The sequence below is a fragment of the Dasypus novemcinctus genome, chromosome 12 (genome assembly GCF_030445035.2).
Source record: "Dasypus novemcinctus isolate mDasNov1 chromosome 12, mDasNov1.1.hap2, whole genome shotgun sequence".
Lineage (NCBI taxonomy): Eukaryota > Metazoa > Chordata > Mammalia > Cingulata > Dasypodidae > Dasypus > Dasypus novemcinctus.
Genome location: NC_080684.1, coordinates 16,895,485 through 16,918,269, shown reverse-complemented (window position 1 = coordinate 16,918,269; position 22,785 = coordinate 16,895,485). Strand labels below are relative to the sequence as shown.

Below are 22,785 nucleotides of genomic sequence, written 5' to 3'. Positions count from 1 at the left end.
GGCGACGTCGGCCGGCCGCGGGCGCCTGAGGTGAAGGCTCAGCCCGCGCCGGGCCGCGCTCGGCGGGCTCCCGGCTCCGGAGCCGCGAACCCGTCCCCGCCTTCGCCCGCCTTCCCCCGCCTTCCCCCGCCGCCGCCGCCGAGCCCCGGAAGCGGGCGGGGATTTCCTGTGCCCGCCCCGCCCGCGCCCGCGCCTGTGCCCGCGCCCGCCCGGCCGCCGTCAGCGCTGTCGCGGGCTGCGCCGGCCGCCGGCTCGGAAACGCGAGCGCAGGGCGGAGGGGAGGGGCAGGCAGCGCCCGGGAGGGAGGCACCGGGCCGCGGGCCAAGCCGACCGGGGTGAGTGGGGCCGGGCCGGAGGGAGCCGAGGCTGGAGGGAGGGACGCCTGGCTTCCCGGGGCGACGGTGGGGGCCCGGTCACCCATGGGGGCGGGGAGGAGGACCGACGCGGCCTCCGGGTCGCTGCCGTCCTCCGGCGGTCGGCCCCACTGACATTCTGTCCCCGCCCCTCGCCCTGTCTTCCCCGTCCCCGACGTCGCTGTCCGGCCCCGCGGGTTCCCGCGGCTGTCACTCGCGCACAGGTTACCCCTCGCCTCTTTCTTTTCACTTGCTCCTGCCCCAGTTCATGGGAAACCTGTTTCCTGACCTCCCTCCCCGGCTCCAGTTCTGGCTCTCTCGTATTCTCTGAAATCCGACCCTTTCCAGGGGCAGTGTGACAGGAAGGTGGGGAGAAGCAACCTTACCCCGGAGCCGGAGCCGGCTCCTGCCCCGCCCACGCCCCACCCCGGCCGGGCGCCCGCTTACTCTGACAGAGCTAGACTCGTCCCTGTGTCCTTGGGCTACTCATTTCGGTAATATGGCCCTTTCTCTGTCCAACAGCACTTGCTGCTAAAGCTTCCTTCAGCAGGTGCTTTGCCACCGAGATATATGAGGAAACGAGGAAGATGGAAGCCCTAGAGCCTGGAATCATCCTGAAACCAGGAGACCCCAGCTTAGGGCTGCCAACTTAACGGCCCAAGTGCTGGCTTTGAGACACTGAACATCTTAGGAAATGCAGCCTGGGAACAGGAGCCCACCCCCTCCTTTGCTAAGATTGTTGCCAGCACTTCCACAGGTTTTCTGTTAGTGATTTGGAGCAGCTGACAGCTGGTCCAGTGGGCTTTCCCGAAAGAGGCTTCCCATCAAGGGACTCTGCTGCTGGAGAAACCGGTTTGAGACCAGTGTCCAAATATTTAGCTAGAGGTAAAATTGTGGAAGAGGATTTGCCAAGGGAATTGGGTAATAAGGAAGATATTAGGTGAAGAGGGGAAATTGGTACCCAGTGTGTAAAAAGTGAAGAGAATGCAGGGGCTGGAAGAGCTAAAATGGAAGTTTCCCGTTATTGCTTTATGGGGAATTTTCCTTTCTCATGAGAAGTATCTGAAAAGAAGACTTTTCGTAAGCTGGGAATCAGTCCAAGATGCTCCCCTGAGGCCTGAGACGTCTTTGGACTTCAGAGATGAAAGGACAATATTTTCTTCCTGTGAATGGGTTTAAAGTTCCTACCTACCTCTTTTGAGGGACAAATCAGGAAGGAAATAAACGACTTTGATATCTGCCATTACCTATCCTGGCTACCTGAGTTCTTACAAATTTTATTGGATGGGTGTCTGTTCAAGAGTGGGCCAAGATACTTACCAAGGTTCTAGCCTGTTCTTGGAAACATTTCAGTGGCTCTGTTTCAGTACAGAATAAGCATTTTTAAAAAAACATGATGTTGCCAAACAGGAAGGAATTCTGCACAATATCATAGACCATATCCCTGCCATAAAGCAGGGAGGCCCCTATCACAATACAAATAGGGCACATCCTGCTCTTAAGATGTCCAGAGAAAAAAATAGCCCATAACCTGGTCCTGTGTACTACAGGATTATTGTTTAGATTTTTTTTAAACTTAAATCTCTTCTCTTGTATTCAAATCCCATTTCTAATGTTTGATCCAGATATCTTTTTATTCATCAGTAGCATCATTCATCAGCCTTCTTCTCTAAGCAAAAGAAAATTACGCCCATCATTTTTAACTTTTCCCTAGTGGCCCTTTCTTCACTTTTGTTTCTTCCTCTGAACACACTCTGGCTTCTCCACAGCCTTCTCTAAAATTGAATGTATTTTTCTAGTGAGCTGTGACTGGTGCCTGCCAAACAGGTTCATTCCTATGTCTAAAATCACACGGCCATTAACTTACCCCAGGATCATGTTAGCAGCACTGCTCCTATTTCGACCTCTCATCCAAACCATTTTTGTTCTTTATTGCTATTCCCAGTTAAACATGAGCTCCTCACTGACCAACAGTTTTTCTTATCTGTTAGGGTTGCTTTGGAGTCTTTTACTGTCTCTCCAAGTTAGTGGTCTTTCTACCAGTTCTCATTTTTCTACATATGGGTGACAGATCATGTGTCTTTCTCTTCACTGAGGCTTGTCCTAGGTGAGGCACCATTTGTTTCAGCCTCGTGACAGAGATGTGTACTCATTACATACCTACACTTTTTGCCTAGGACTTCTACCTATAGCAGTAATTCCATTCTAAACTAGTTTGGGATATAAGAATGGGATGTGTTGCAGAAATTTTATGTGTGACTTCATCCATCTTTGCTGAGTGCAGGTCGTTGTGCATTCCTTCCTGCATGTTTCCAGGCAAATTACTTTTCTTGTATTTTCAGTTGCTGAAATTAAATGGATCGCTTTTTAATTTTTAGGATTGTTCTTTTTGGAAAAAATAAATGAAGTTTTAGCCTTCAGGGATACAGTTTCTGTCATGAAGTCCACAAAATGACAGGTAGTGCCTTTGCTATATAGCTTCTGCCAATTTCTTAATTCCTTTAACAAGCCTGACATCAGGCACAGTTGACTGAAACACATCAAGCTTTTAAAGTTCATTTTCCATCAAGCTCCTCCTATCTAGTTTCATCTTTTATCCCTAGGGCTGTTCTCCATAACTCCCTTAGAAATTCCACCCCTTTCCATTTTCATGGGCACAGCTGATATGACTTTGTTCCAGGTCTCAATTTGGGTTTGCAGCAAAAATGCTTTCAGAACAGACAGCAGCCCTGGGGGCAGGATGGGAGTCAATGAATGTCCAGCTGGATGGAGCAGAGCCCCAGGTGGAAAGGGGAAGCCAGGAAGAGGGGCCATGGAGAACAGCGCCAGGGCCACTGGAGCATCTGTGCTGTGACCTTGAAGAGGAGCCACAGTCCCTTCAGGAGAAGGGTGAGAGCCCATAGGGTATTGGGGGAAGCACAATGCAGAGAGTAGGCTCCCAATCTTTGTTCAAAATGTAGAATTTAAAAAAAAATTGCCATGGCCGAACAGCATAACCAATACCAGGACTAGTTCATTCTTCCTGGGCCATAATCACAAGAACAAAAGGAGCTTCCAGATTCTCCATGTGATTGGGCTTCTCCCTGCTCACTAATCACTCCCTTCACAAACTAAAAGTACACAGGTTACTGGTAGTGAGTGTGGAAGAAAAAGAAGTGACGGCCACATTGATTACTATTGGAGAACACACCCCAGTAAGATGCACTTTACTGGGTGAAAATTACATTCAAATATATAAATTCAAACCAAAGAAAGGCTAGTAGAGATGGATGACATAAAACTCTACTAAAGCCACCCAGTACCCCTACAGAACATTTTGAGTGAAAGCCTCTTCATCTACATTTATGTGTTTGAATCTTATCAACTAGCATAAATAGTAGAGAGGATGTGACCCTTAATAAGTTGCTCTAAATGGGGTCCAGGCGCTCACTGGGGAAGAGTGGATGGTTCATCTCTAATGACTCCTGTCTCCCCTCACCAGCTCAGTCTGCCCCCTGGGTTCCAGCCATTCCTCAGGAGGGGAGCACCGGAGACTGGGAGATGGCAGCTGCACTTCTTGCAGCCGGATCACAGGTGGGCTGTGCTTCCCTTGGCCTCTCCCAGGGCCTCATCATCACTGCCTTTCTATACCTTTATTATCAACCCATTTATTTGCTCTTTTATATGATCACTGGTGGTATTTTCATCTTGTAACTGAATAGATTCTATCCCTGCCTTGGGGCTGATAATACCCTTAGAATTATGAATGGAGACATAACAAAAAGAGGAGAATCCCTTGGAGGTTAGGGTTTGTCAATGGGCTATGATATCCATGGTGGCATTTTAAGACCAGTTAATTAACTTCCTTTAAGAAATGAGTGTGGAAAGATTTTAAAAAGGGGAACTGAAGGGAACTTGGCAGAACATAAAATGGTCAGGATTGTGTGGATGATGGAGTACTTAGGGAAAAGAGGAAAATAAAGATATGAAGAGGGGAAAAGCTAGAGAGAGAAATGTCTTTTTATTCAGAAAGCAATGAGAGAGCCATGGAAAGATAACAATAAATAATTGCTACACTCCCAGAGTGTTTACTACATTCGCTGTTTTCTGAGTGCTTTACATACAGTACATTCCCTTAATCCTGAGAGAAACTCAGTTATCCCCCATTTTACAGATGAGAGACCTGGAGCAGGGAGAGATTAAGGGACTTGTGTCAGGTCATATTGCTGGTAAGTGGTAGGGCTGGGAGTCATGTAGCTACAGAATCTGAGCTCCTAGCTCCCATACTGTGCTACCTCAAAAGATATATGGCATGGCACTGGAGGCAAGAAAGAATATTTTATGTGTATCATTTTGTATTGATAGAAAAGTTAAAGGAAGAAGAAGATGGTACAGAATTTCTACAAGGAAAAGAGTTAGGCAGATGAGAAGAGACTAGTCAGACACCTGTAGTTAAACAGGGAGCAATGAATTAGTGGTGCCTCTGACTTCTCATGGTCCCACCTGAGGAGCTCCTCCAGAGACATTACCTTCACTCTCTCCCTGACCATCTTCCTCCAATGCCTCTCCCTATTTCCCCATTACCAAAACTGTGTGCCCTGCCCAGGGATCTTGGGGCAATTCCTCTCCTAGATCCTCTCTTGCACTCTCTCTCTACTATCTCAGCCTTTTATACCAAGATCACATTTTCCTTAGGGAACAGCTGCTGACAGAAGATGCCACATTTTGTTTCAGGGCCTGGTAACCATCAAGGATGTGTCGCTGTGCTTCTCTCAGGAGGAGTGGCGGAGCCTGGACCCCTCTCAGACAGACTTTTATGGAGAATATGTCATGCAGGAAAACTGTGGGATAGTGGTCTCTCTGAGTAAGCATGACCTTCCCCAGCCACTAAAAGATTGCACTCTGGGAGGATGGAGCCATCTGTTCCAGGGCTGTTGTAGTGTCTGTCTTTAGGTTCTGTCCATGGCAGGGACTCTATCTAGGCTTGCACCAGAGGAAAAAAACACTGGGGCTAATCCAGAGAGAATGGAAGTTAGCCATCATTTTTTAAAGCAGCTGCAAAATAATTCTGAATTGTTGTGAAAAGAACTTTAGGTTCTTCTAGTTTGGGAATTGGGAGAGTCTTACCAAACTGAGAGAGGGACATCTGTGAGATGAACCAGGTCCTCAGAAACTCAGGAACCATCCAGGGGAAGATGGAGTGTAAGGGGGAGTAGCTATAGTTGGGCAATTAAGTGAAGTTATGGCCAGAAAGGAAAGTTGGGCGGGAAGTATTTGAGTGGAAGAGGACAGACTCATTGGGGAGGGGAGTGTGATTTCCTAAGTGCAGGAACAGGGAAACAAAAAGGCCTGTATGTGGCCTTCTTTTATCTAGAGCTCCATGGCATAATCTAGGAAACAGATTTTTCAGAAATAAAGAACTACTGTTGAACTAATTGACATCTCTATGTTCCTTTTCCCTGGGCAGGATTTCCAATTCCCAAACTGGACATGCCTTCTCAACTAGAAGGAGGGGAAGAACAATGGGTCCCTGACCCCCAGGATTTGGAGGAAAGAGACATCCTGAGGGTCACATATACAGGTAAGGACCTGGAGTAGATTTCCAGCCACTGCCTTCAGCCCTCTCGGAATACCACAATTCCATTTTTTTAATCTCTTTGCTTCCTCAGAGAGTTATAGAGTTGAAAGATTCAGAATCTTTGTCTTCAGACACAAGGCAGTGAAATGTAGCAGAATGGGTTAGGAACCAGAAAGTCTGGAACCAGACTTTGTGGATTTGATTCCTGGGCCCTTGGAAAAATAACTAACCACTCTTTGGTTTTCTCATCTGTAAGTTATTGTGAGAATTACATGTTTAACAAATTAGAACAGTAGAACGTGCCAAGCACATACTGAGCACTTAATAAATGTTAGTTGTTTTTATTATTGTTGTCCTTGTTATAGTTGCTGTTGAACCTGCCCTCCACTGCAGGGATTCTTTCTATAATATCTCTAGTATTGCTGACAGATGGTCACCCAGCCTCTGAAATTCACAGCACATTCCTTAACCCTCTTTATCTCTGTTTAGGCAGGAAGATGATTAATCATAATAAATAGTGAATAAATAGTAATAAATAAATAATAGCATAGCATATGCTATTTACTAAGTGCTTATTATGCAGCGGATACTGTGCTATCTATCCTATAACAATCTTGAGAGAGAGGTATCAACAGAAGAAGAAATGGGGGCTTAGAGAAGTTAAGAGAGAGCTGAGATTCAAACTTCAGTAATCCTCCTCCTAAGCCTCTACACCGATTGCACTGTCTCATGCAACACTAGAATGTATTTTCTCAGCCCTTCTGGGGTGAAACTTGGGTCCTGGCAGGCATCACATAGCCTCATCATTGACTTGGGTTCTGGGATGCTCTCTTATGACTCCCCTCTTGAAGTCCGTATTTTCCCTTATCCACAGGAGATGGAAGTGAACACGAGGGAGATACCCCTGAACTAGAAGCAGAACCTCCCAGAATCTTATCCAGTGTGTCTGAAGATACTGTTCTTTGGAACCCAGAGCAGGATGAGAACTGGGATTCTGTGCCCAGGAGCTCCAGAGGAATGCTCCTGGGCCCACCTTTTCTTCAAGAAGATAGTTTCTCAAACATTCTATGTAACACAGAAATGGATTCCCTATTAAGACCTCACACATGCCCCCAATGTGGGAAACAGTTTGTGTGGGGCTCCCACCTTGCCAGGCACCAGCAAACCCACACAGGGGAAAGGCCTTACAGCTGCCTCAAGTGTGAGAAGAGCTTTGGGCGAAGACATCACTTGATCCGACACCAGAAAACCCACTTGCATGACAAGCCCAGCCGGTGCTCTGAGTGTGGCAAGAATTTCCGATGTAACTCCCATCTAGCCAGTCACCAGAGAGTGCATGCAGAAGGCAAATCCTGTAAGCCCCAAGAGGCTGGGGAGAGCCCTGGGGCTAGGAAACGGCAGTGCACCCCACCAGTGCCAAAGTGCCATGTGTGCACTGAGTGTGGGAAGAGCTTTGGTCGCAGGCACCACCTGGTGAGACACTGGCTAACCCATACCGGGGAGAAGCCCTTCCAGTGTCCTCGCTGTGAAAAGAGCTTTGGCCGCAAACATCACCTGGACAGGCATCTGCTGACCCACCAGGGACAAAGTCCCCGGAGCAGCTGGGACAGAGGAACATCTGTCTTTTGAAATCTGTCTCTACTGCAGCTGTGGTCAGTCCTATCAGCCGGTGCTACCAGGAGTTTCTGCCAGGGCTGCTCCTCTCCTATACCCCATTGGCCATAATCATGAGCCTTGGCCCCATCCCTAGAAAGGTGGTGTTCCAGCATTGGCCAGAGCATTTCTCACCAGTTCCGTGAGACACCACACTAAATAGGGTCTTTGGGCAAAAACTTTTGGGAAACAATGCATACTACTTGAGCTGATATTTAACCTGAGCCCATTCTCAAGGGTATAGTGGTATCAGCAGTTTATGGCTGAGGTCCATTCTGATTAGTTAGAGCCCATGCCATACTGGTTGTTAAATACTTTGAATATCATCCTTGTACTCTATTATATTTCTATAAATAGGCACATATAGAGAAAGAACTTATTAACATATTAAAGTCTATGAACACTGCAGCAGAGCGAACTTTTAAGCCTCTTTTAACGCATTGTTTCCTAAATGTATTTGACCTCAGTCTCCTTTCTCTTTCCGATCCCACAGAACTAGTGACTCCACCCAACACACCCTGGTGAACACTGGGTTAGAGAGAATGAGGAAACAGGAGAGGAAGAGGAAGGAGATCAGACACCCAGAACCCCCTTTATTTATCCAGATGAAAGCTGGGGGCCAGGCGTTGTGCCTGTGTGGGTCAGTCCCCCTTACTCCCATCACCCATATATACACCACACCTCTCATCCCCACCTACTGAAAAATAGAAATGTTAACCTCTCCACCCCTTTATCCCTGCTCCTTTCATCCTGTCCATACATATACCAGCTGCGAGATCACACTACAATGCTAAGAGATGAACCTTATACCTGCAAGTAATCCAGGCCCACACAGAAGAAGGAAAAAAAAAACTTTATCCCCTTGCACAGACCCCTCTCCTCTTGATGGTGTCTTTATGTATCTATGTGTATCTATGTGCAGGGTTTTTGAAGACCGCATGCTAAGTGCAAACTGTTCAAGCTAGGTTTTCTGGGGGCTATATACTGGGGATGAGGGTAGTGGGGATTGTATGGAATTTTTTGTTTGTTTTGCTTCAAGGTAGGAAGTAATCTGGGTGACTAAGGGAGCCTTGGTGGAAGAGATTAATTGACGAGCCAAGTTGTAGAGTTGAGGTATAAAGCTTCCCCAGCATCACTCAGATCAAGACGTAGCCATGGATGTATGTCTGGGTCCGAATTTCTGGGGCACAGATTGTTCTTGGCTGGGAGGAGAGAGAGAGAAATCCTCACTGAAGTGAGCTGTTTCTTGTTGATTTCAGGTAACATACATACATATAGAAGTTTTGTGCTTAGTGGGGTCTTTTGTTGTGTTCTGTGTAAGTGTTGGGCAATTAGGACAGGGATCACGGTGCTCGCAAATTGTGTCATCACTCTTGTTTGACTTTGATTATCTAGTCAAGGGGACAGAGTTATTCTTGAGGATCTCATTCTCCCAAAAACAAAACTTTAGGGGAAATGGCTGTTGCTTAGTTTTTCAGCTGATCCAGGGCAATGAGCTTTATGGTTGATATTTCTCCCATTTCTGGGAACGTGTTCACACCAAGACTCTTAACTCCAGAACTTGCATAAGTATTCTTATGCATCGATTAGTTGATGAGTTGGGCATTGTTTCTCTTTATTGATGATTATGTTAATATCAATCTTATAATTTAAAAGTTATAAAATTTGTAAGAGCAGTTTAGGATTAGGGAGAGAGAGGAACAAAGAGGATGTGATTTTTTTCTTTAATGGTTAGATTCTTTTTTTTTTCCCTAAGACACATATTTCTCAAATACAATTGGTGGAATAAACCAGAAAGGCAAGAAGAGATGCACTGTAACTATCTAGTCCCATTTGCATAGGAAAAACCATGAATCACAGTTCCTCATAGTCCTGGACCCCAAGGAACCTGAAAATAAGATCATTTTGCTGAAGGCTTCTTGGATTGGTTGTAACTTGAGCAGCCCTCCCCATCTCCTCTCTGCTGCTTCCTTTGCCTGGAAAGCACTTCCCTTGCTTATGTTCCCATGAGTAGAGCAAAATGGCTAGCCCTTTGTCAAGCAGGCCTTGTCCTACATCCTCGGAGACAAGGCCAGTTTTAGAATCAGCATTAGAAGATGCCTGAGGGAGTAGTAAAGTATTAGGCTGCAAGGTTGAAAGTGGACTAAACCATTCTCCTTTTCTTTCCCACTTTACCTCAATTTTTACTACATATCAGCTCTATGCAAGCAAAGGTTCAAAACCTGCTTTGGATCACAGACCATTTTGAGATTCTGATGAAAACAACCCACTTTTGAGAAAAATGGACATTTGCAATTCACTTAATTTTATAAACACATTGAGCAGGTTCAGAGCCCATCCTTAAAACAGTGAACTGGAGTCAAAGAAAGGGAGGTACACTGGCCCAATACAGTCATTACATATTTCCATCAAGAATTAGAGGACAAGGATCACTAAATATTATAAGGCCTAAAATATCAGAGGAAGTAGAGTGTAAGGATAGCATCTGGACTTTAATGACTAGGAGGGCACTGCTTATAATCTTTTTTTTTTTTTTTTTTAAGTGACATGCTGAGAAATCTAGCTTCTCCTAAACCTTGTTTTAAAGACTTGTGGAAGATGGCATTCCTTACATCAGAAGGGTACTACACAGGGTTCATCTAGAACTGAGGTGTGACACCATGCCTCCTAAAAACCGTATGTTAAGCTCCAGCGTCTCTTTTGGTAATAGTAAGAATAGAAAATTAAGTCCCCAAAGCATAGGTACATACAGCCATAACACTCAACTGAAAGGTTTCATGGAGTTGAAGGTTTTGAAGGTCCTCTGCTGAAGGGACAACACTTTGGATCATTTCTGGTGTACCATTCTCTACCTCGATCCAACACCACTTCCCCTTGGATGAAAAATAAAACAAGTAACAGCCATCAGATGGGTGAATAGATTTGAATGATTTTCTGCACTGGGACTCAGCCTCAAACTCTCGCCTTTTTCCCACTCCCTTCTGCCACATATCCAACTTATCCCCTTTAAATAAAAGTGCCTCTGGTCTCCCTGGGCAAAATGTAAAATAGGAAGTCTATCTTCAAGAATCTGCCTTTTTCCCTCTACCCTACCTCTAGAATTTGGCAGAATAGCTTAGCAGTGCCTCTACCCTATTTAGGGCCCAAATCTCTCTCTTTCACCTTATGATGAAAGTATCTCTACAAAGAATCCCTTACACAGGAAAATACAACCCAAAGTGTTAGCTTTTTCAGGGCTATTTACATTTTAAGCCTTAGTTCTAACTGTGGAACAAAGAGCTTTTCTCTTGTTAAAGTAATGTCAAGGATTCAGGGAGCTAATTGAGTGATAATCTGGGACAAAATCTCTCTAGCATTCCTGCCATCAAACCAGTGTTGCCTATTTCCACCAAGGGCAAGTTGAGTCTTAGCTCAGACCCAAAGGGGCCAGAAGATCAATTCTTTCCATCTCTGTTTAGATGGGTACACTGAATTGGAGCAGGGCTGGGCAATAACGAGAAAATTTACATCTTTTTCCCTAGATCCCTTAGAGAGCCTGCGGTGGAAAAATGTCCTTTTATTCCCCAGAATGCTATGCTGGGCCACCACAGGAGTTCTTAAAATATGGTGGCAGACCAGCAACAATAGCGTCACTTGTTAGAAATTCAAATTCTCAGGCCCTATCTTAGACCTACAGAATCAGAAACTCTGGGAGTGGAGCCCCACCATCAGTGTTATAACACATTCTCCAGAATATCAGATGTATGCTAAGTTTGAGGACCACTAGCTAGGGACACAAGATAAGTCCCTTATCCTCTTCAAATGGGGGAGCAGAGGAGATCTTCACACCCCTGTTGTCATGCTTATTTTCTGCAACCTCCCTAGGCTGGTAGCTCCTCAATTCTGTTCCCCTTGAGTCCCAGGGTCTTCCCCAATACTTCAATCAGTGAAAGGACTGTAGTCTGTCACCAATTTCAGAAACTGAGATGGGGCAACTACGGATTTCTCTTGGGTGGTTGGGCCTGGGGCTTCCAAAATGGGTACTAAGGATACTAAAAGGTACAGAAATCTGAAAGTGCAGACAAGAGAAGACACACCCAAGAAGGGAAATGCAACATAGAATTGACAATCTGATCAAAGAAATGGTCCTCCTTTGCTAGTTATCTGACCCTTTTCTAGGCTGTTTAATAAGCAGCCCTGGAGGCAGCATGGATAGGCATTCAGTACAGAGGCAGAGTAGGGCCATCTGTGCCAAGTGTTAAGGATCCATTTCCCAAACTCACAGTAGGATTGGAAATGGATAAGGGGCCATGTAAGGGATTTCTTACCATGATTTGGCCTACCCTATGGGCAAGGTCAGCAGGAGCATCAGATTGCCCTGGGGGTACAAGAGAAAACCAGGCTCTTTTAGTAAGGTGTGATACAGGCAAGATTCAAACCTAGACTGTTTACAGGATAGAGGTTGTAATACCAATTAAGCCACTGCACCCACATAAAAATGCATTCTCCTATTTTGAAAACCTTGTCCAATTCAGGTAGCAAGAAAGGATCAGTCTTGGAGGCCCCTGTCACCTTCTCCAACCCTTCTCCCATGTGCCATCCATCAGGCTTTCAGCGTTCGAAAGGTTGGAGTGAGCCTAAACCTCTTTGGGGGAGATGTTCAGCCCCTCTCCCTCAGGGCAGAAGGAAGCTTGGCTGTACCTTTCTTCAATTCCAAGCCCCACACTCTTCCTCTTTCCTGTCACTGTTTCATTTGCCCAAGAGGTGGTGCTCTAGTTCCATTTTGCACTCACTTCTCTTTCAGACTTCCCCTTTGGTGTGCGTTTTGTTCTACCTTGCCTGAGGAATGACACCATTCCCAAGGGCCTTTGTTTTCCCCAATCCTCATCTTTCTCCTTTCATCATAGTTTCTCTTCAAGCTTCTGGCAAGTTCCATCCTATTAAGGACTCTAAGCCTACTCAGCTCTAAACCTACTAAGCAGGGGTCATTCTCAAACTTCCACTCTCATCCCCCTAATTCTTGACTTGGCTACACCAGCTTAGCCATCACCTCACCGCTCTGCATCTCTTTCTTTCTCATATGCACAACTCACATTGGGATTTAGTGGAGGTCTCTGGTGTGAACTGCAATGCCAAATCTCAGCCTTTTACTCCATTCCCCAGAAGTTTTTCTTGATGTAGCTTCAAAAATTGCATTCTACTTTTCGCCATTTTTACTTACTCTGTTCCATCTGTTTCTTGTAGCTCATAAAATCTAACGCACTCTCCAATTCTACAGTTTTTGGTGCATTTACTGTGTGCAGTACAGGCTGTTTCAGGCCTCGGTGATCCATGATCCAATGTGTACACAGTCCCTGTCTTCAGTGTATTCCTCAGCGGAGCCCTCCCCTGCCACCACTTTCCTGCCACACCTCATGACACTGCATGCCAAAGTGCCCTCTTTGGGGGTAGAAGCCCATTTGTGATCATCCCAACACCCTAGCCCCTCAAATCTGTTGCTGCTTCGTGGCTCCTACTGGTTACCCAACAGAGAACCTTATTCCCTATACTTAGGGATCTATAATACACTCCTTACAGTCTTTGCCAGGTGAATAAAGGACGCATTGGCTGTGTCACTGATTTCCTCTCTTGATCCTCTCCTCCAACCTCGCCTCCATTCTCTCTCCTCTCTCCTGACAAAGACCTGCAATGGAGTGGGGCACACACCAAGCAGCTTGGAGGAAGTTCAGAGCCATGTTTGCTCCCCCACAACAATGCCTCCTGAAACATCTCTCCACCCACATCCCTCAAGGCATCCCGCGACTGACTGGGGTGGGATGGCCATCTGGCCTGAGGAGCCACCGCCACCAGGATGTGGCTACCCAGTTAGACCAGGACTCTGTCCAACTTGAAGATGCCACCCAACACAGGAAAGCCTAGAGCACGGCCGGGACTAGGGTGAGGCAACTGTGGCACCAAGGGCAGATTTGAGACACTCAGTTTCAGGATCATTAAAGTACTGACCCTGCTCTTGAGAGACTGCCAAGCCCAAGTTTGGAGTTCAAGGTGACAGTGGTGACCGTGAATTGTCCCGCAGGTTCGCAGTAATTGGGAGATTTCTTGGGAGTCATAAGAGGCACAAACTATCACCCAGAAGAAGGCAGGCACTGGGTCAAGCCAGAGGCATGCACCGCTGAGGGTGAAGAGGACCTACATCTGATGGAGGGTATTGAAAATATACTGTAGGAAATGGTTGTTAAAACATTGAAAATCTGGCATGGGGAAAACCACTAGCCAGTGCTCACAGGCCTCCAGCCTGGGACTTCTCAGGGGACTAGGAAAGGGAATGGCCTTGAAGGTAATGATTGCAACCCAAAGGCTTTGCTTTCTGGATAGGATTTGCATCAAAGAACTTCCCCCTAATGCCCACAGAATAATCCTCAAACACCTGAGTGTCTTCCTTATACTAGCCAGAACGTTTTGTCTCCTCCAGGCTTATACTCATTTTCTTTGCTTTCACTCTTTTAAACACACAGGTTCTACCCTCCACCCCCACCTCCTTGCAAAAGATATCAGACTCGAGCAGAAAAGTTTCCCAAGTGATTCTAATCCTTCCCACCTCCCACCTTCACGATCACCTCTTTTTAAGTATAAAAAGCACCTCCCAGGTACTTCCCTTTTTCCCACTCCTTTGGTTTCTACTGGAAACAGCTAGTCATTTCCCTGACTCAACTACTCTGGTGTTTTACTTCCTTAAGAATCATTTCTATGTTCTGTTATAGCCTATGCCATAGGAACTTTTCTCACGGTGTCCCTAACCTCTGAACTCAGAAATAGACACCACACATTTGCAAACTGGGAACAAAGTATTCACTACATGATTTAAAAAAAAAACAAAAACAAAAACACCTATATATTCATTACTAGTCTTCCCTATCTCCTTGTATTTCTTAAGTCTTCATAGCTCTTTTCCTCAGTTTATTTTTGTTTTTGCTTGCTTTTTTGTTTTTTGGAGTTCTTTTTTTGACGTACCGGGGTTGGGGATTGAACCTGGGACCTCCCTAAGTGGGAAGCCACTGTGTAACCACTAAGCCACATCAGCTCTTCTGAGTCGTCTTTTTTGTTTGCTTGTCTTTTGTTTTTAGGAAGCAACAGAACTGAACTGAAGCCTCCCATGTGGAAAGCAGGTGCTCAACCGCTTGAGCCACATCCACTCCCCAGTACTTTCTTAATTGGTATTTTCCTTATTATTAAATTTTATCAATAACCATTACATTATGTTAAGCCCCTCTTATTTTACTGACACCTAAAATCACCTAACATCATCCTAGTCCAATCCCAGCTTTTCACAGTGAAGGAAACCAAGCCATCAAAGGTTGAGTAAGAGTTCAGGTAAGGTCAGAGTAGCAGAACTCTGACTAGAATCCTGGTCTCATAAGAACTGATCCAGTACAGTTTTCTGCTCTACCACATTCCCATCCCATCACGATTTATACACCTATTTAACTGAGTGATGAGCACCTACCCTCTGCCAAGTCTTCTACTAGAAGCTTTCGCACACTATCTCGTTTAACTGAGGACTACCATATAAGACTCTTTTTTAAAGTTAAAATAGGTTTTCAACTCAAGGCAAAAACTACAAACTCATTACAATAAATTTCAGGAGAAGAGATGTTTTTCCCAAAAGGATTTCAAACGAGAACAGTCTGGATCAGTGAAATCACTTACCATAAAGATTGTCTCCTCTACTCTTGTCCTTGTGATGCCCCTTTCCTTCCTCCCCATAACTCGGTTTGGATTTGCTAGGGTGTTTAATATTAATTCATTACTTCTGTCTGACCCCATTAAGTTCCTGGTTTTCTGCTACCTGTTCTCTTCTTTCCTTCTGAAAGGTGCTTTCCTGAACCGGAATCTCAGCTCGGTTTCTCCGTTTGCCCTACATACCTCACCTGAACACTCACCCCTTCCCTTCCACGTGCCGCGGCAAAGAGGAAACAGACACAATGCAGTGGAAAGGTCTTGTAATAGTTTCGTCCATTTCAATGAACGTGAGAACTGCTCTGGTCGGAGACTACCGAGAACGGCATCTGTGCCTGGAGAGAGGAGAGGCTCCCACACTAGGAATTCCCAGTTGCTTTCCGAGAACCCTTCGCTTTAGCAGGAGCCTTTGCGCCAGCTGCCCTGGGGTCAGGGGTCTTCCCCTGCTCGCCAGAAGTCGGGTCGGTTTCAAGCGGCGTTGGCTTCCGGACGGCGCGTCTCGCCAGCTTCTCGGCGTCCTTCTCTGGCCGTGGCGTCGAGCCTGACCGCTTCTCCTCTCGTGTCCTAGGCCGGCTCCCCTCCGCCGCCGCCTCCCTGGTCCCGGGACGGCCCCGGTCCTGGGCTTGGGGCCTCGCGCGCTCCGCCTCGGCGTCTGCCGTCGTGCTCCGCCTCCCCCCTTCCCTGGCCCTCCGGGCCGCCGTGGGGCGCGTGCGCCGCCCCCGGGGGCCCCGCGGCCGGCATCGAGTCTTCCTCGCAGCGCGCGAGCCCTCCTCACACTTGGGCTTCCTCTGCGGCTTCGGAACCTTCCAGACCCCGAAGTAGCTGGCGTTGTCGCTGCCGCTGGCCCGGAGGAGCAGCTTCACCTCGGGCAGGGCCGCTTCGCCCGAGGGCCGGAAGTTCTTCCGGCGCACTTGGTAGCCCGCGTTTCCCAGCTGGTTCTTGAGCACGTCCAGAGTCAGCCCTTTGTGTGAGGAGATGGCCCCGAGCAGCAGCTGCGACACTTTGAGCACCGAGCGCGGGTCCCGCCTCTGCGGGGGCCTGAACCCTTTCTCCGCGGGCTGCTGGGTTTTCACTTCAGCGCTCTGGGGTTCGCCAGTGGGTTCGGCCGCCTCAGCCATGGCCCTGCTTCCGCTCGCGGGGCCGCTGGCACTGGCTTTGCGCCTCACCCGCCAAGGCTTCACCTAACGCTGGGGCTGGATGCGCCACGTCACAAAAGAGATTTTGAGGGCGGTCAGATCCCACCCAGGTAGAAACCATTTTCACCTAATAACCAATCATATACGTCATCTTCCCCAGTCTAAACCAATCCGAATTTTGAACCCGTCCTCACGCCTAGTAATCACAGTCCCTTATAATCTCCAGGGTTATATCGCGTAATTCTCATTGATTTTGATCTCGACAGTTTTCTGAAGTCCGATTTTTTTCTGTGGCCCTGCACAATATCTTTTCCCCGTTTACCAAAGGTGAGAGAAGCTGCTCCCAGCTATCGCAAAACAAACAGTACAGTGCCTGAAAAAGGTAATTGTGGTTGTCTATGAAACACATCCCTGCCTAGAAACTCGTAACTTTAGGTCCCACCTGTTAGTATTGGCTCATGCTCTTCTTTTGTGGAGTATGAAAGAAAACAGGAAACACTGGTCCCTCTACACTGAACAATGATTCCCACACATGGAAAGTTTGGGGGAATCATTCAATTGGCTTGCAACTATTCAACTTTCAAATAATTTAAGAATATTCGACTAATAGTATTCTTCGAACATACCTTATTTTCTGCTTCCACCTTTGTTATCCCCTCTTCTTGGACTGCCCATCCTCTTTTTCCCCTCAGATAAACTGTGCTCATATTTCAAAGTCCTGATAAATTTTCTTTTTTTCCTTGAAGCCTCCCCAATCTTCCAAGTCAAATGATTTCCCTTCTCAACTACCACAATTACTTTTGCAATCCGATATTATGTTTTCTTTATTTTAACTTAGTTTGGTATCAGAAGGAATAAGGTGGCAAAATTAATTTTTTAAAGGAAAAAACCTCGCCTTGGAGCTGAAAGACAAGGAAGGATACATATCCTTGCTCTTAACAGCTGTATGGCAATGATAAATACTTAACTATATTTAGACCTGACTTCTTTATCTAAAAAATAGGCTAAAGATCCCTTCCTACCAACATCATAGATTGCAAAGGTTCAGCAGAGATGATGGCTCTTTGTAGATAAGCAAGGACTATCCAAATATAAGTGATGAAAGTATTTACCATGGATGTTTATGCCTTGTCTTTCCAACTAAATAAACACATCTCTAAGAGCCAGATAATCTTTGAACTTCTCCTTTGTCCCAAGCAGCCCAGCACTATCCTTCATTATACATAGTAGCATGTGATTCTCCTAAAAATCTTCCCTAGTAAGGAGGCTTTCTCTGGATTCTGAAGGAAACTCACAGAAGATCAGTAGAAAGGAGCAGGGTGAACATCAAATGAGTGGAAATGAAGGGAAGTAAGGGCTAGCTACTCAAGATACTCTAACCTGGGAAGCGGACTTGGCCCAGTGGTTAGGGCGTCCGTCTACCACATGGGAGGTCCGCGGTTCAAACCCCAGGCCTCCTTGACCCGTGCGCAGCTGGCCCATGCGCAGCGCTGATGCGCACAAGGAGTGCCCTGCCACGCAGGGGTGTCCCCTGTGTAGGGGAGCCCCACGCGCAAGGAGTGCACATGTAAGGAGAGCCATCCAGCGCGAAAGAAAGTGCAGCCTGCCCAGGAATGGCGCCGCCCACACTTCCTGTGCTGCTGACGACAACAGAAGTGGACAAAGAAACAAGAGGCAGCAAATAGACACAGAGAACAGACAACCGGGGGAGGGGGGGGAATTAAATAAATCTTTTTTTTAAAAAAAAAAAGATACTCTAACTTGCTTGGATCTGGTTTAGTTGGGATTAATACAAAGAACTCTTCATATTACAAAACTTTTTCAGAGGACAATCACATATACACAGCAGTCGTAAATTGGGCTGTGACACAATTTCTTCCAGGGATGAAAATTTCAGGAAATAGCTTAGACCAGAGCTTCTTAAACTTAAATGTGCACATGAATAACCTGAGGGCCTTTATAAAGTATAGTTTATGACACATTACGTCTGGGATGGTACTAGAAGTTTCACCTTTCTAACAGGCTTAACTCAGTCATCTATCCTAGCCTAAATAACAAAAATCGAACTGTATAAAAAACCTATAGTTTTAACCCTATTTCATTATATTAATAATATTATGTAACAAATATAACATTTTTTTACAAAATAATCTCACTCCGTCTTAAAACTTAGCTTATCAAAACAAAAAAGGGGGAATAGGTGTTAGGTCTAACCAGTCCAAAGACTATCATATAAATGGCCTTATATACTTTACATTTTTTAAATTGCAATGAGGATGGTTATACAGCAGCAAAACAACATTTTCAAATTCCAATTGTGAAAATTTATCCTAAAATGTTATACAAACCCCTAGATGAACAAGAAGCTAATGGTAATTGGCATGGTCCAGTAAATTTGCTAACATGGGGAAGAGGGTATGCATGTGTTCTCTCCCAGGAGGACCTCTATGGCTTCCAGCAAAGCATGTAATACCACGGCCTGGTGGAATCTGCAGTACAATCCAATACCGAGCCTGGAAGCACTCAACCTGCAATTGACCAGCATCCCCCTGAGGACTACCCAAAGAGCTGAAATGGTTACATGGGGAAGTCTTAAAAAATTGGGCAATCAAACACAAACTCTTATGGCACAAGTTGGGTGCCCTAAGATGCCTAAAAATACTCTTTCAGCTTATTTGACAGTAGTCACTACTGCTTCTGCTAAAGTGGGAACATGGAAAATGTACATATTGCTCATCCTTATGTCTTTTAACCCCTGCACTGCTAATCACACCTATTGGGCCCATATAACAGATCCACCCCTATTTGTTATTACCTCCTGGTGGGATCCTTGAGCCCCCATTATCCTCAAATGATTCAACATGGACAGGATACTGGATTCCTCCTGCAAGACCACTAATAAATGAAATTGACTGGAACATTCTAACATTTGTGTCACTCCTTTAAAATAAAATGACACCCAACATAATTGGAACCAAATAAAAAAACACCTTCAAAGTGCCTTCTCTACCATATATTGGATGAAGTGGAGGCTCTCCACCTCCAATTAGAGTGGCAATTACAATGGCTGAACCCTTCGACATGGTTTTCCAATCTAAATTTTAAATGGTGGGCAACAATAAAAGAATTAATTTGTCTCTGTCTTGTCATATTTATAGGATGCCAATGCTTCTTCCAACTATGACAATACACCACACAATGCTATGAATACCTGGCTGCAGTATATACAGCTATTCAAATAAAACCACCTGCTCATAAAAGAAAGGGGGGAGATGTGGAGATTAGTCCCATCACCTCAGCAATGGCATAGTTAAATGATTTATTAAAGCTCATCTGTTCTTGCTTCAGAGCAAAAATAGCTCTGTCCTTGCTATCTCTGCACAAGCTGTCTCTTCTCGCTTAAAGTTTGAAAATGACTTCTTGTGTCTCTGCCCCTAGATAGCATGTGAGCCTAGGGACAAGGTTTCTTGTTCCAAGACAAAACATCCTTGAGAAATTTAACTTTAACCTCAGCTCTTGGCCGAATCCAAAAATACATGATATATAAGCAAGAGAAATAAACCAGACGAAACCCTCCCTGCATATGAGTTTTTGTGTGTGAGTCTTTCATTCCCACAGCAGAAATCTATTTGCCAGCCCTCTTCTTCTGGAACCCCAAAAGGAAACTGTTTCTCATACCTCAGAAAAGAAATTTCTTTAGGAAAGAGTCAGTACAAGCCAGCACTAATCAGAAGACACCCACCCCAGCTCCGGAAATGCAAGCCTGAACTACCCCTTCCATTTTTCATGGTCTATGATTGATTATAAGCCAGAAATGATTGCCTAGAGAGGCAGTGCCACCCTGTTGCAAGAAAGAGCAACAGCTCTTAATTTCCCAGAGCCTTTAGGGGAGCCAGGAAGGATGGGAAATACTTCGGCATGATATATTGCTGAAATCCTTCTAATTCAAGTTTCAGAGCAAAACTGTTTTGTTCTTGGTTTTCAACAAGACTTCACCTCTAGGCGTTCATGAGATCTCTAGATGAACTTGGTTGATTTCGGGAATAAATACGCAACCTTTAATTACCATATTAAGTTCCAAAAGTATTAGGGGTTTCATCATCTCAGTCCACAAAGGGTTATACAACTTTAGCTTCACCAAGCAAAACTCCATGCCACAATATAGCAAAATTTAGTAGCCCACTCTGATCTGACCTCAATCCATATTTCTCTGGCCCTCCCTGATCCACAAGACTGATGTTCCAAGATCTGAGGCCTTTCTGACTCAATTGTCTTGCTTTAATTCAGTTTATCTTTCCCAAAACTCAATGACAGAAACCTGTCCAAGAGTCTATTACAACTACCCCACTGACCTTGAACCACTGGTTCTTTTTTGCCAAAAGCAACTGTTAACAAGCAAGGGCTCATTGCCTGATGTGCAAAGCAGTCAATACTATGATACCAGGATTTGGGGGAAGAGTTTATTATTAGGCAGCCACACAAGGAGACAGGAGTTAAACTCAAATCTGCATTCCCTGATCCTAAAGAATTTAGAATTTTTATGGGAGTCAAACAAAGGGAGGCGGAGATAGTGATATTATTTCATTTGGCATATATGGATTGGCTTTGTTTCCATTACAGTTAATAGAGGAATGTGCAAGTATGGACCCAAGAAGCCCTTCAAAACTGACAAAAACCACCCGGGATAAGCATAAGATGGCTGTAAATGAGATCTGTAAATGAGGGGCAAGCATTTGGCTATAACAGTGATTAAATCATTCAGTAAACATAAGATAACAACTATAATAACAACTAAAAGAAATAAGCTAAAATCACAACTACAATTACAAGTCCACTGTAGTCAGTGATTACAATTCCCCTTTATTTTTGTTCACTCTTCAGTCTTAAAGAATTTGGGGCTATGATCTTTCTGCCTCAGTATGAGGAGGTATGTAGATTTTATGGGGCAAAGGAATGGAATTATTTTGCCAGGAGCTGAAGATATTTGTGAATTCCTAATATTCATTCTTGGAAAGACTGATACCCCTGGTTGAGCACTGAACCCTCAACCAGCATAGGAATAATCAAGAGGCTTTAAGTCTCTGAAAAATAAGTTAATAAGTAAATTAAAAAGTATAAGTCCAAATAAGAGAAGTAGAAGGGTCATGATTAGGGGATTTACAATTTAATATAACCATGTAATACTGGGGAAATAGCTTTCCATAAATTCCCAGATAGAGCCTAGGATGTTGATTCCATGTAGCCATGTGGCTTGTTTATGATGTTCATATGTCCCAAAACATTGTTGCTTGGGACTTTGCATACTGTAGTAGTTTGCAATATCTGGCTGAGACCTGCATTAGAGTAACCCCCACAATAACCTCCTGATTTCATTTGAAATTTCTTAGCCATAGAAACTCTAATTTGTTTTATTTCTTTTAACATTTTCTCCCTTTTAATCAAGCTCTTTCTCCAAAAGCAATGCTGATCAACATTTGGTATTAATCCTCAGCACCAGGGAGCTTCATCCCTGGGAGTCATGTCCCACACAGGCACATGGGAGAAGGCAGTTAAGTTTGCAGAGTTTGACTTAGAGAGAGGCCACATTTGAGCAACAAGCAAGTTTTCAGGGGGAACTCGTGCATTACTTATAAGTAGGCTTAGTTTTGGCATTACAGAAATAAGTTTCATACGTGCAAGCCTCAAAATTGAGGGCTTGGCTCTTTAGCATATTTTCTTTTATGAGGCAAGGCTTATATGTTCCCAGCGTTCTTTTTTTTTTTTTTAAGGGCTTTTTGCTCTATGGTTAATGAGGACAATTTATGTTTCCAAAAAGGAGTGGATTTTCAATTTAGACTTTTCAAAGTTCTTTGATTACAGTTTCAGTAAACTGGGAACCCCTATTGCTTGAGAGAATAGCAGAACTTCTGCAAGTGGGGAAGTTTAATAGTTCCATGCTTTTCTTCCCCAGTCCCTCAAGGGACCTTAAAAATAGTTTTCTCATTTTATGCCCAAAACACTCTGAAAAGTATCATGGTATTATATCAACCTGTACAGAATACTAAGATCTCATCCCCTATTGTAGGTTCCATGTCAAATAAGGCTGAGTTAGGTGGTCCAAATAAACTGATCAGATAGGTTAAATCAGATAGTATGCCACCGAAAATTTAAATTTTAGACAAAATAAATCTATCTTTAATTTCTGGACAGAAATTAAAGTCCCAAAATATAGACAATATCACCCTCCGACTTGTATTCTGATTCACCTTAGTCCTAACCAGGTCAGTCCCATTTACATCCCAAATTGAAGTCTGATCCCTTCTTCAGCTTCTTCATAGCTGCTGCAGGGAGTCTTGTTTTAGAATCAACACAGCTCCTTCAGAACCCCCAG

The 22,785-nt window shown here is 44.9% G+C and overlaps 2 protein-coding genes across 4 annotated transcripts; one reads left to right on the top strand and one right to left on the bottom strand.

Moving 5' to 3' along the window:
• The first annotated feature begins 203 nt into the window (after positions 1–203).
• On the top strand, positions 204–14,794 carry ZNF641 (zinc finger protein 641). Of its 3 annotated transcripts, XM_071218811.1 has the most exons (7): positions 234–335; positions 3,034–3,242; positions 3,835–3,926; positions 5,067–5,196; positions 5,800–5,913; positions 6,785–7,562; positions 14,667–14,794. In XM_071218811.1, the coding sequence occupies exons 2-6, from the start codon at positions 3,059–3,061 to the stop codon at positions 7,537–7,539; spliced, it is 1,275 nt and encodes a 424-aa protein (XP_071074912.1). In that variant the 5' UTR covers positions 234–335; positions 3,034–3,058; the 3' UTR covers positions 7,540–7,562; positions 14,667–14,794. The 3 variants fall into 3 exon arrangements, with proteins under 3 accessions (XP_004470447.1, XP_004470444.1, XP_071074912.1); XM_004470390.2 differs by lacking the exon at positions 14,667–14,794 and having other exon boundaries at positions 204–335; positions 6,785–10,611; XM_004470387.4 differs by lacking the exon at positions 14,667–14,794 and having other exon boundaries at positions 232–335; positions 876–3,242; positions 6,785–10,611.
• Positions 14,795–15,638: 844 nt separating this feature from the next.
• On the bottom strand, positions 15,639–16,397 carry H1-7 (H1.7 linker histone). The gene has a single exon (XM_004470437.3). It carries the CDS (start codon positions 16,395–16,397, stop codon positions 15,639–15,641), a length of 759 nt encoding a protein of 252 aa, XP_004470494.2.
• Between the last annotated feature and the right edge of the window lie 6,388 nt (positions 16,398–22,785).

Excerpts from the sequence above, each read along its gene's own strand:
- ZNF641 (XM_071218811.1), top strand. The coding sequence starts at position 3,059 with ATGCTTTCAGAACAGACAGCAGCCCTGGGGGCAGGATGGGAGTCAATG. Across the intron at positions 3,243-3,834 it reads ACAGTCCCTTCAGGAGAAGG|CTCAGTCTGCCCCCTGGGTT; the intron begins GTGAGAGCCCAT and ends TCCCCTCACCAG. Across the intron at positions 5,914-6,784 it reads CCTGAGGGTCACATATACAG|GAGATGGAAGTGAACACGAG; the intron begins GTAAGGACCTGG and ends CCTTATCCACAG.
- H1-7 (XM_004470437.3), bottom strand. The coding sequence starts at position 16,397 with ATGGCTGAGGCGGCCGAACCCACTGGCGAACCCCAGAGCGCTGAAGTG.